This window comes from Mesitornis unicolor, unplaced genomic scaffold (genome assembly GCF_000695765.1).
Source record: "Mesitornis unicolor isolate BGI_N332 unplaced genomic scaffold, ASM69576v1 scaffold52611, whole genome shotgun sequence".
Lineage (NCBI taxonomy): Eukaryota > Metazoa > Chordata > Aves > Mesitornithiformes > Mesitornithidae > Mesitornis > Mesitornis unicolor.
In genome coordinates, this window is record NW_010165456.1 from 12,148 (window position 1) to 25,069 (window position 12,922).

The window sequence follows — 12,922 nt, forward strand, 5'->3', positions numbered from 1 at the left end:
CTTATTTGTATTTTGAATCTGAAAGTGAAACAATAGAATGAAATTTATCCCTGGCATAGCAGAAGACATTTCAAACAGGAAGGTGAAAGAAAACAGTAAGAGAAGATAGTTATAGCCATAGATAAATCAGTTTCCTCCTCAGCAGCTGGGAAAAAGTGGACAGTATAGGGAAGCTCCACCACTGAAGCTGTTACCCTGGCACATACAGGAGGAGCTAAAACAGGCGGACAGTGTGGAGATAATCCCTGAAATGAAAACATTTACCTAAGTGAATGTGAGAGGACCCAGCAGTTTATTACCTCCACTGCTTTCCCAGTTTCCTGGAGGCCTGTGAGGTCTCTAAATACCTGTTCTTTCACCCATTTATTGGTCTAAGCCACATAATTTACATTACAACTATGTAATTTGCTTCAGTTGAATATAGAGAGAACAGGAAAGAATCCAAGACAGGATTGTGTTTTGTAATTTAGTATTAAATTACTAAATTACTAAACAGTGGTGATTTTGTAATTGCTATTACAGAATTAACAGTAATTTAGTAATTTAGAGGTGCTGAGAAGAAAATATCTGAGACATTGAAAGGACATGGATACATTTTGGGGGTGTAGACTCCAAAGCAATATGAATTTTGAAGTGTTGATTTGTACACAGGCTGAATTTTCCTTATTTTTTCTTAACTGAAGAACAGGTATTTTCCACAGATGATAACATCCTAGAAAGCTAAAGATAGTAATATAATAAATTATACTGGAAAATAGTTACCAACTTACATATTGGGTGTATTAGTTACATGTGACCTGCAATCACGAGAGGCATTACATTTCAGAAGAAAGGCCAATGCTGTTTTGTGTTTTGGCACAGCCTTCAGTTTTCAATATCCTTCTGGTGGTTAAAATAGAGAAATCTTCTTGTTTTGATTTATTCACCTGCTATGCTTGATGTTAATGATTTTAAGATAACTATTAGTAGTCTCCTATGAAATGGAAATTTTTGTTTCCTAAATTTTCCAGAATTATCTGCTTCATATATTGGAAGTGTCAGTTATGTCTCTTGTTGTTCCTTGCAACAAAAAGTCTTTCTGAAGTCCCAGTCTTAAAGATTTTTTCTTTACTTTTTCTCTCTTTTTTTCTGGTCACAAAACTATTTTGTATGTCAAGAAAGACAAATTTGGAGAACAATAAACTCTTTGTGTGTTTGTAGATGGACGTGTGACTAAATCTTGCTCATTTATTTGCCTACTAGCTTGTAAGCTGCCTAAAAAGCCCAAGTTTAAATTTTGTGAAGAATTTTTCCTTGCAGCATTTTGGTATGACTTTTATTCTACAGAAATAATTTTAATGATCATACACATAGTTTGAGTCATGAGTGTTTAAGGATTTTTTGCATCAAGTGAACAAAGATTTGTTTTGAATATGACCAAAGTGTATCTGTAGTCTTTTTCAAGACAATAAAAGTAAACTAAATAACAGTAGGCAGGGTGTGAGAATTCAGAGAGATTCACTCATGTACTTTTATTATTAGGAATTGTTTACTAAGTCTTACATGCTGATTTCAAAAGAACTATATACTGGAAGCGTGTTGAAGCTTCTCTCAAAAACTTATTCTCTCTTTTAAAAAATTTAGGAATTCTTTGAAAAGAAGAAACTTAAATCAAGAATGAAGCTTCTGGGAATATCATCTCCTAGAAGTTCAGCAATCAGTTTAGATCTCCTCAATCTGTATGTTGTGAACCAGATATCAAGCAAAAAAGACAACACGGGTGAGTTTAGTGTAACAGTTAAGGACAACTGGTTCTGTTAAATATTACTGCTATTATTTTAGTTCTTGTTCTTCAACTTATAACTTAATGCTCAAGTAAGTGTTGTTTTATTTTTAAAATTAAAAAAAATGTAAGTGTATACAAAAATTATGATTTAATAAAAAGTCAGGACTGGAGAGGAATCAAATAACCTTGGCTACTGTCTACTTCACCTTTAAAGCCTTGCACACTCGTGTACCTTCCTCATTCCACTCATTAGTTTTACCCTACATCTGTTTCTTTTTCCCTTTGCTATTGGATAGGACCATTTGTATTCCACTTCCTTTTTCATAACTTTGGAGTGGCATTTGGAATAGTCTGTCAGCTCTACCAAGAGTATCATTCTTTAAATTCATCATTAAGCTCCCAAAAAAAAATCTCACCAGCTTGTGTCCTAACTCTTTTGTTCTGTGACATAGTCATAAACCCAATTGTGGAGAATTTGTTGTCCTAAGCTCAGGAAAATTAGAGGGTGACTGAGGAGAGCAACAGAGCCTGTCTACACACTGCAGCTGACCTTAAATAATTTCATACTGTAATGCCATTTAGAATAGAGCTCTTGCATTGCTAGTAACAAAGGAAAAAATATGGCTTTAAATGGATCAAGAAAACTAAACTATCAAATTTTGTACTCTCATGAAAATTCAGGAAGCTCAAAACTTTATCCAAGCCCAGTGCTGACATTTCAAATACTTTAATTGCAGAGAATACGAGGAAGCCAGTCCACATTGACATCACCAAAAATGTAAAAATACCTGTTCAGAGGCACAACATACAGCTTCCCACGTCACCACAACGTACACAACATGCATCAAACTTAGATGACATCCAGAACAGGTATTTGTATAAAATAGGCAGTAGTTAAGCTATAATGACATTCTGGAAAAGGTATTTTATGATGGTCTTCTATTTGGAATATTAAGTAAACATGAATATACCATTCTAAGATGAAGAAGTTTCAAAATCACTCCTGGCATTCCAGTGATACTCTTCCTATGAGAGAAGAAATAAATGTATTCTAAATTAAAAGGGTACATGAAGCAGAGATATTAAAAAAACCCAATGTTTCTTTACTCATGTCAGGTACACACACTAAATTTATCTCACAGAGGAGGCTATTCAAACGCATTTTCCACTTACACTGTTTTCCCATCCAACTTCAGACATCCTAAAGTGACTGACTCACATACTGGCTGCTAATAACTGCTTAAGAACTAGGCCTTTTTATGATATGTGGAAAGTTATTCTTAAATTATTTTGAAATTAATACTCAGAATGTTTTTAATCGTATAGATCTTGAATCTTGTCTTTCATAGGCTCTTTTTATTCATTTTACAAGGTTACAAAAGCAAGTATTGGACAGCAGAAGGCAGCATCTCTCAGAGAAAGTAAAATACCAGCATAATGTAAGGAAGTTTATTGTTCTCACTGATGTAAAGCTAAAGATGTGCAGCAATGACTGTATTTTTAAGTGGTTTTTTCAGAGTGACCAAATCACACGGATACTGAAACATGTGAATTCTTCCTCCTTAAGGCTATACATATATGATGTATTATTTCCCAGTCCTATTTTGTATTTGTTCCTGATATTTCTTACATGTATTTCTTGAAAGGGTCACCTTGTTTTAGGCATTTTTCAAAATACTTAAGAATATCTGTGCTCTTAGGTAGTCAGAAGGTACAGAGATTATTAAGCCCATGTTATGTTATTTTTTAATAAAAAAATCATATCGGAATACATGAAAATTTTCTCTTGAATGTGGTATACATGCAGAGATATAAAGGATATAGCAAGGTTTTATTACTTAGAACTGTATGCTTACATCTAAACAGTTTTAGATAAATAAAATGTCTCTGTTATATTTTGTCTAGTTATCAGAAGTAACAGAATTAATGTATGCTGACTCTTGTATGGAACATGAAGACAACATAGCAAGAGCTTTTAGTGCCTGTCCATTGTCCTCTTCTGGTTTTTGGTCTTCTAACTGTACACAATTTTCAGAAGAAAATTTCAACACAAACCAAGGGGACAACACTTGGGAACAGACCTGTGAAGACAAGCTGCAAAACCAGGTTTGATTAATATTTTGTCATTTCTGCAGAATTATTTTAAACTAACTTTCATTCATTTGGAGTGTAGAATTAGTGTAATGGTGAAGATAGTTACAAATTATCAACATTTCTTGTAGGCTGGTGGCAATGAATGTTCCATATATGTGAATATATTTATTTTATTGTTATGAAATACTTTTAACCTGAGCATTCATTCACTGAGCTTTCAGTATCACTGATACCTGCAGAAAGAGTCACATGCCACTGGCTTTCTTTCGTTTCTGGCTTGTAAAGTTGGTTAAAGAAAGCTGAAATGTATTACAATTATAAATACAGCTTTTTAAAACGTACAATTAGTATAACTGGGTATCATATGATCCTAGGTGATCACCATGACCTAATTTGTGAGTGTCTCAGTAAGTAACATAGTTACAATATTCTCAATGCTCCTAAAAGGATAGAGAAAAGTCTGCTGTTTAAATCAAGTTAAGTTTAAAAAATGATTGAAAGTTATTTGTTCCAATGCATGTCACTATTTTTTGGTTTTGTTAACTTTGGGGTTCTTAAAAGAATCATCCTTAGAAAAGTAATAGCAAATATAAGGAGATTCTCAAAATATGATTTGTTTTTAGAAAATGTATTATTTATTGAAAATAATAAAAAATTCTACGTGTATCACCAGTGATATTTTAGAATTCTTGAGGTAAGTGAGGAAGGAATACTTCAGGGCTTCAGAAGGGAAGATGATGGGTTGTTTGGGGAACGGGTGGGCAGAAACCCACAGGAAGCTGACTTGAAGGAGAAAGGAGCCCAGGAAAGACATTTTCAAAACACAAGGACAGTCCACCTCAATGTGCACGAGAATGAGTAGGTCCTGGAGGCCAGTTTGGCTGAATCAGGGAACTCCTGACTAAGCAAAAATGCAAAAAGGAAGCGTGCCCCATTCCCTCGATGGGCCACCCAGGAAGAGTACAGAAGCATCCCCTGAGCCTGGAGGGGTGGCATTAGGGTGGTCAGAGCTGAAACTCACAAGGGATGAGAAGGGCAGCAAGGAGGACTCCTATAGGTATGTCATCAGCAAAAGGAAACCAAGGAAAATGCTGTCCACTGCTAAATAGAGTTGACCCAGTGACAGAGGACATGGAGAAATATGAGGCACTTGAGACCTGCTTTGCTTCAGGCTTTTCTGAAAAAGTCTGCTCTCTGGCACATCTTCAAGCTCAGTAGAGAGTTTGGGGGAGAGTGGTACAAAACAGTAGTGATGGAACAAGTTAGGGAGACCTTAGTAACCTGAATACAAAGAAATACATGGGACTGGACAGGGTGCATCCACGTATATTGAGGGAGTTGGATGACACCACTGCAGAGCAGATGTCAGTCATCTTTGAAAGATGGTGGTGATCAGGAAAGCTTCTCAATGACACGAAATACACAAATGTTGTGCCCATCTGCAGAAACATAAGCATGATCTGAGGAAGTATCATCTCACCTCTGTCCCTGAAAGGATTATGGAACCAGACCTCCTAGTGGCAATTCCAAGGTACCTGAAGAACAAGGTGACTGGGAACAGCCATCACAGACTTACTGAGGCCATACTGTGCCTGATGAACCTGATTGCCTTCTGTGATGAAATTATTTGCTCTATAAATAAGGGAGAGCAGCAGATATTTACCTTGACTTTAGGAAGGCTTTTGACAAGGGATATGGGATCCTAGTAGCCAAAGCAGGGAGGTTTGAACCAAATGAGTGGACAAAAAGATGGAAAAAAACCTGGCTGTTAACATCATGCTCAAAATAGTTGTCTGTGGGCTAAAGTCTAATTGTCAAGAGATCAGTAATGGCAGGGAACTCCAGAGATTGATACCAAGTCTGGTACCTATTAATTAGAGATTTGGACAATGGAACAGAGTGCACCCTCAGCACCTCAGCAGGTTGGGGCATGACACCAAATTGGCAGAGTGATCATTACAGCAGCACAGCTGCTACTCAGAGCAATCTTGACAAGCAGAAAGCGTCCAGGAAGACTTGAGGGTGGTGGGGGACAACAAGTTGTACATGAGTCGGCAGTGTACCCTTGTAGCAGCGAAGACCAACTACATAGGGGGCTGTATTAGAAAGATCATAACCAGCAGTCAAAAGGAAGTGATTATTTCCCTCTGAGCAGTGTATGTGAGAACAGATCTGAAATACTGTATCCAGTTTTGGGATGCCCAGTACAATAGAGAGATCAGCAAACTGTAGCAAGACCAATGAAGTTCCACAAAAGTTGTTGGGGGATTGGAGCACATGATGAATGTGAAGAGTGTGAGCAAAGAGCATTTTCATAGCCTGGGAAAGTGAAGGCTATAGGGGTGTGGTGTGAAACAAATGCTGTCTTCCACAGTCTAAACAGAGTTACAGGCAGGGCAGAGCTGGAGGTACACAGTGAAATGGCAAGAAATACAAGTCACAAGTTTCAAAAATGGAAATTCTGTTTGTATAGGGCAAAAATATTGTCACAAAGGTAGCTAAGCACCAGAAGAGGCCATCCAAACACGCTGTGGAAGCTCAGTCCTGAACAGCCCTGACCATTCTGGCCTAACCTTGGAGCTGGCCTGCTTTGAGCAGGTTGGACTAGATACCTCTTGAGGTCCCTTCCAGCAACAGCTCACTATGATTATGTGGTCTCCAGTGGAACTTCAGCTTGTCACAGTCTATCAAGCTTGTTCATGCTATGGGGCAATGGGGTGCTCAGAGGACATTTTGCATATTAACAATGATACACAAATATGGAAAAGTATGAGTTATACAGAACTTGGGCTGTAAGGAGGTTTTGACTTCTACTGTAAAGGTAAAAAGAAGTAAAAATAGTGGGCAAACATGTATATTATTAAAGTTTAAACCACTGTAACTAATAAATATATTCAAAGTTTTACAACTTCTACTGTTTTCTCAGCTAGGAAATAATTCTGATCAAAACCCTTGGATTACAAAACCTCCAAGCCAGTTTATTTTCAGGAAATCTGATACAGTGCCGCAGGAGCTGTTTAAACCATTGCGTAGGTAGGCAGTAATTTTACATTAAAGAGAGAAATAACAGTCAATTTTAAGTAAGACAAATAATAAAGTAATCTGAAACTTATCGCTACTTGCTTTTTCACTGATATTTGGTGCTTTTCAAATAGAAATGGAAATTAAATAGAAAGACTGAACATACAAAGCTATTTAAATCTGCTTAAAGGCAGCAAAATGGGAATTTTAGGTATGCAGTTGGGACCATGATCAATTTTTTGCAATGTCACAAACGTGGTGGTATTACTGAATTCACTCTGAGAAACATGAATTTACTAAGAGGCTACAGGGAGGGTAGCTATCCCAAGTCTCATTAGTTCTGGTCACTGTTGCAAGTGTTTTTATGATAATGTTGATGTTGTAGTGACTGAGCAACTTCCTCACCTACGTTGTTTACATTTGGGATTCCAGGAATAAAGCATTTTTCCCCTTCTCTTTCATGTGTAATCCTACTATAGTTTTTTTTTTCTTTTAGAATTGGTTCAATAATACTTTTATGAGAATATACACTTTTTTAAAAATGGCTAGAAATCTAGAATATATTTCTTTTTGTATCTTCTGATTAAAAATATTTTTAATCACAGAGGGTTTAGGGCCAGACTAATTTATACTGAACATTTTATTTTAGTTTCTTTCCAGGGGGTTTTGCCTTGGATGTAAGGGACTTACAGGGCTAATCTTTCTTTTTTTATTCTGTAAGTCTGCTGTCTGGATGAAAGTTCCTCTCAGTCTCAAGCTTTGGCTGGACAGAGCCATAAAAAGGCCAGATGCTATTTAGCTGTTCCAGAAGTACCTACAGCCTGTATGCCTGGGGAGTCAAGTGACTGATAAGCTCACTGACCACATGATAAATAGATGGTTCCAGCTTCCAGTCTTAGCCCTCTTAACTTTCTTTCTTCTCCTGGCTTCTCCTGGCTTTCTCCAGCAAAAACTAAAATGAGGATAACTTTGACCTTGCTTGGTGAATTCCCAATGAATATCTTTACATTAAAGCCCTACGTAACCTTATCTTGCCTACATCTTGCCTTTCATTTCTCCACAGGCCCTCAGGTCTGCACTTGCCTGCTTATGGCACCTCCCTTAGTCCTCCATCTATTCATGGCTCACTAACATCTCCTTTCCAGTTGTTCTTCAGATTTATTTCTTTGTCTCATTCTTGTTTTGTTTTCATCCCTTACAGCCATAAATTCTTACACGCCAAGAACTGACAGTTCTCCTGGGAAGGGAGTTTCTTTCAGTGTGTGTGAAAAGCAGAGTATAAACTTATACAATCATATTTGGAACATACTGATGGTGTAAATCAATGTGCATATATCTGAGAGCTGTGGCACGTTGAGATAATTAAATATTAACTAAAAATTTTAAATGTCTTATAAAAATAGCAGATATCTTTCACTCTGAATACTGCTTTGCTATTCCCTCACCTACTGTTAACTTTTACTTAGCGTTACAAGATGTTCAGCTGGAGTGAAGAAGGAGCCTCTGAATTGCTTCACAAAATGTTTTTACCTTCCTCATGTAGATGTATCCCACTTGCTTCAGAAACAAACTCTAATGCATGTAGCCTTTTAAAACTGTTTCTGTAAGTAGAGGACATTGCTTTCTCCTTTAAGTTCTCTAGGATCTTTATCCAGTTCCAAGTATTTGCTGATCAAAACATTTTCTGCAATAAGAGTTTTTGGTGCTACATTTCAGTTTTCCAAGTTCCATTGATAGCATTGCTCAAAATTCTTTAAAGAAGGACATTTTTTGAATGGCCACTTTTGCCAAGTCTCTGTGCTTCAGAGCCTCTCAATATTTTGCTCAGATTTTCTGAAAGGTCAGTAAGCAGACCAAGCCTTGAAAAAAGCAGCAAAAAAGTTAGATTAAGAGCCAAGTAAGTGAAAGCACGATAGCTTTCATGCTAATGATGCCAGCATGATAGCGTCTTCAAACCACTACTGTCAGAAGTGGGGTAGGGAAGTATAGGCAAAACAAAACATCTGACTGGCCTCCTGACAGTGGAATAGAAAAATTCTGTGCTGAATTAGGATTACTGACCTCAAGTAAAAATGGATGAAAGCCACTTGCTTAAAAGACCAGGAATTAAGCCGTACACAGATCTTCTTATTGGTTTTCAATACAGGAGAGAACTGCAGTCGTCTTCCTATTCTTTTTTTTTTTCTAAATTTTTTTTTTCCCCCAAAGTGGCCCTCTTTGGTCAGCTGGTGGAGCAGCAGTGACATACTGTGGCTGGTTTTATAAATCACAGTTCCCTGCTCAAGGATGTGCTCCATGTCCTGGTATATTTGGAGGCATCATGAAACAGAACCCCTTTTAAATCAACCTTACTATAAAGCAGAAATAAAATACAGGACATTTTTTCAGTTGAAATAATCTATATTTGAGATAAAAGCAAGTGTGAGGAGCAATAAAGTCTTTGAGCTTTTTTTTCATTGTGTTAACATAATTTGTTGTGTTAGAAGTTAGTATTTTGCTTCTGTGCTGATGAAACTGTTTCTACTCTTCTACCCCCTGTCCATGTCACCCCCCCAGCCCCAGGCTAGACTATATGAATTCTGCCAGGAAAAGTCCAGTGGTAATGACCAATACCAAGTCAGAAAACAGTGAAGAAATAAAAGAACCATTGTTTGGTATTGTGAAAGAAACTGCAGAACTGAAAGCTCCCCAGGATGGAAGTGATTGCTCTTTTCTGGGACTGTTTGAAGATAAGAGCCAACCAGTCCATAATAATCCTTCCACAAAGCATTTTAATCCTTTTGTTAACCAAAGCAGTACTGTGATGTTTTTCATGGATCCTGATGATAGAAAAAAAACGACCAACAGAAATTATCCTTGTGATACTAGAGAGGCTTATCCTGCAATCAATGCCAAAAGTTCTGTAGACCGACACCTTGAAGGCATTTTCACAGCTCCAGAGCAGATTTTACTTAAAAGTAACAGTGCCCCAAGTTCAAGCTACAAGACAACCAGTGCACTTCGTAACACCCACCTGCAGGACTGTCATGAGCAACAGCGCTACTTCATACCCTCCGGAAACAAAGAAAAACTTGCAAGCCTTGAAAAAATTGGTGAGTGTCAATATTTTAAGGACATATATTCTGGTTTTTATTCTCATTTTAAAGGCATATGTTTTTATAGACAGAGATGTGTCTTTCCTGGCTGAAAACATGTCATGAATCTTCAGCATGCAGAAATTTAATTTAAAATCCAATTATTTAAATTATTTTTAAAAGTTGACAGAAGCATGTATTTTCAAATTGCATTTATGCTATTAAAAAAAAATATCAAAGTTTAGTTTTTTATTTTAGAGACACTTGATTATCACCAGGATCAGCAGATTAACTTAAAGGAGAATGTGCAGAACTATCCAAGAAAAAAAAGGTGAGTGCCATAGAAATTATCATTCTATTAACTAGTGATGACTGCAGAGACCTTGCTGAATTGGAGAAACCTTGCTAAGAGGACATGAAGGCAAAATTCTAAACAGTATTACTGAGGACCCACGTTTTCTTAGTGAAAATAGTAATTAATAATGTGAATAAACTTATGCACATGTAAGCCCTTTGTATCATTGTTTGTCTGCCTATAATAAGTGTAGAGAATGACTGCTTCATGGGACAGTTCTGAGTCCCCGAAGTTAAGCTGTTGCTCTGACTTGCCCACTAAGAGACCCTGTCTCCTTCCACTGACTACAGCAGAAGTTAGTGTCTTCCTTGGGCTAAAGTTACCATATGTGAGGGCTGCGTGTTTTACAAAAGATGGTTTTATCAGAGGCTCTGATCCATAACACCTTCCGCTTTACAAAGCAGCACTATCTTCTGTCATTTCTCATGTTACATTTTGCATTACAATGGAAGTGAAATTTGTGAAAAACAGATGCTTGATGCTAAAACTCAGGTTCAGAAATAAGTTCAATGATCTCAGTAGTGGAAAGCATTTCCTGGTTACTGAAGACAAAATAAAAATTGGACACAAAAAAGTCACTAGTAATGACTTTACATCAGAAAGAAAATGAAAGTACAAGAGGTGAAATCACTTACCACAGAACTCTGTGTTTGCATCCCTCAGTGCCACCGAGTCTGTGAAAGAATCAGCCTGGAGACAGAACCAGCTCTTTGGGTTTGAAGAGGTGATTTTTAAAGAAATGTAGTTTTTGTCAAACCTACTGTTCGCACCATTCATTTGAGGTGGAGAAGGAATGTCCACAATAGTTAGAAACTGAATTTAGCCTCAATGAACTAACTTCTGTGGAAGCTTCTTTCTGTCATGGCTTGTGTAAGGAACCTGAAAGAACAGCTTCTAGTTAAGTGGTTCAGGTAGACAGCCCTTTCAGGCCCGTAATCTACATGGTTTGATTCACACCTAAGCTGAGTCCTGAAATACATTGTGTAAGTTACCCATTAACCCTCAGGATCAGATTCTGCAGGTGGTGCCCAGCCACTATATGCAGGACACTTCAGTATTATAAAGGAGCTTTATGCCAGTATACTTACAAGGAATTTTTAAAGATATTTTGCCCGTAGAAGTCATCCAGGTACATACAATATTGGTCAGGGGTTTTGAACCTCTTTCAATAATTTGCAGTACAATGCAGTGACTCCTTTATGTAATACAGAAACTGAATGTTCCTCTTTTAACCTGATGTGCTGATCCAGTTAAACCTTCACTATTAACACTTAATTAATTTTTTGAAGTTCACGACAGCACAAGAGAAAGAGCACAAGTTTGGAGTGAGTTCAAATCTTCATGAGATGGAGAAGGGTTAGTACCATTTATACATTATTAATTAAAAAATCAGTCTTTTCTCTACATGTGAAACTGAAACAGTTACTTTTAAAGCCAGGGAGAAGTGGTTTGATCTTTTTAGGATGTTACATTTGATGAGTGCTTGTATTTTTGATTCACACAACATTGTATAAGGAAGACTAGCATTACCAGGTAACTAAGAACTATCTGTGTTTGCTTTTCTTTGAAGAGGTAAATTCAGGTTAACTTCTCTCTGGTGAGTATTACACACATAGTTCTTATTGTCCCATTCCCTCTAAAGCTGTCCCCTAAACAGAAGAGCCAGCTATGAAAGTAGAGGTAACTGCTAAAAAAGAAAAAAAAAATATCCACAAGAGAGGTCAAGAGTATGAATCTGAACACCACAACTCGAGTTTACTAACATCACCATATAGTAAAGTGCCAAGTAATCTTCTTTCTTTCTATTCTTTGTAGACCTCTGCTGATTGGAAAAGATCTTGGACATGCTTTCTGTATTAATATCTTCATTACATGTTTGACGTGTGCCATTTTACTGGTCCAGTCTTTACTAACCTTTATTCTCTTCCATTAAATGGTTTGCTGTCATTCCACGTTTGGACAGAGTGAGGGGAGTCAGCAGGGAAATCTCTTGTCCTTTTTGCTCCCTCAGTAGCTGCAGGGGACAGCTGTGCTGGCTGCATTTCAGAGCATTGGCCTCCAGGAGAAAAACATGTAACCTGTATGGCAGCCAATGTGTGCAGGGAGTTTGCTGCATTCACTCCCTGCCCCTGCTCTGCAGACTTCTTCCTCTTTTTGGGTAGCACAGTACTGCTGCTGGTGGACGCTGCTGAGTAACAGCTAAAGCTTTGGGGCAGTTGTCTCACGTTTTCTGTTAAGAGGGGTTGTCCTGAGATGAGAAGAACTGGCTATTGCCAAGAACTAGATTGACCTGGCTAACACTTTGGGGAATTTTTGGTGAGTAACCTTTCCTTCCTTTACATCTTGTTTTTCAGACGTGGACTTATCACTCAGTAACCAGTCTTCAAGTTACTCTCCAAGGCAGACAAAGAGCTGTTTCAGCCCTGGTTCTGACTCAGTGAGTACTGCCCCTTTATGGGTTTGCAGGGGTTCATTTGAGTGCAAAATGATCAGCTAAATTTTCCTAAGTAGTTTAACAGACATGTGGTCTGGGCTCTTGATAATACCAGGCCTTGTGGAATTAAAGTAACATGACTGTGGGAAGATGCTAAGCAAGTTTCTACGCTCTTGCTT

General features: G+C 37.6%; 1 protein-coding gene across 1 annotated transcript in view; it reads left to right on the forward strand.

Moving 5' to 3' along the window:
* Window positions 1-1,656: 1,656 nt before the first annotated feature.
* The window catches only part of LOC104548565 (chromosome unknown open reading frame, human C12orf40), a 12,306-nt gene continuing 1,040 nt past the window's right edge, over window positions 1,657-12,922 (forward strand). The window contains 10 exon segments of the mRNA XM_010194617.1: window positions 1,657-1,759; window positions 2,503-2,635; window positions 3,138-3,204; window positions 6,786-6,886; window positions 7,266-7,289; window positions 9,437-9,972; window positions 10,213-10,285; window positions 10,973-11,033; window positions 11,599-11,665; window positions 12,664-12,746. Coding sequence (XP_010192919.1) covers window positions 1,657-1,759; window positions 2,503-2,635; window positions 3,138-3,204; window positions 6,786-6,886; window positions 7,266-7,289; window positions 9,437-9,972; window positions 10,213-10,285; window positions 10,973-11,033; window positions 11,599-11,665; window positions 12,664-12,746 — 1,248 coding nt within the window.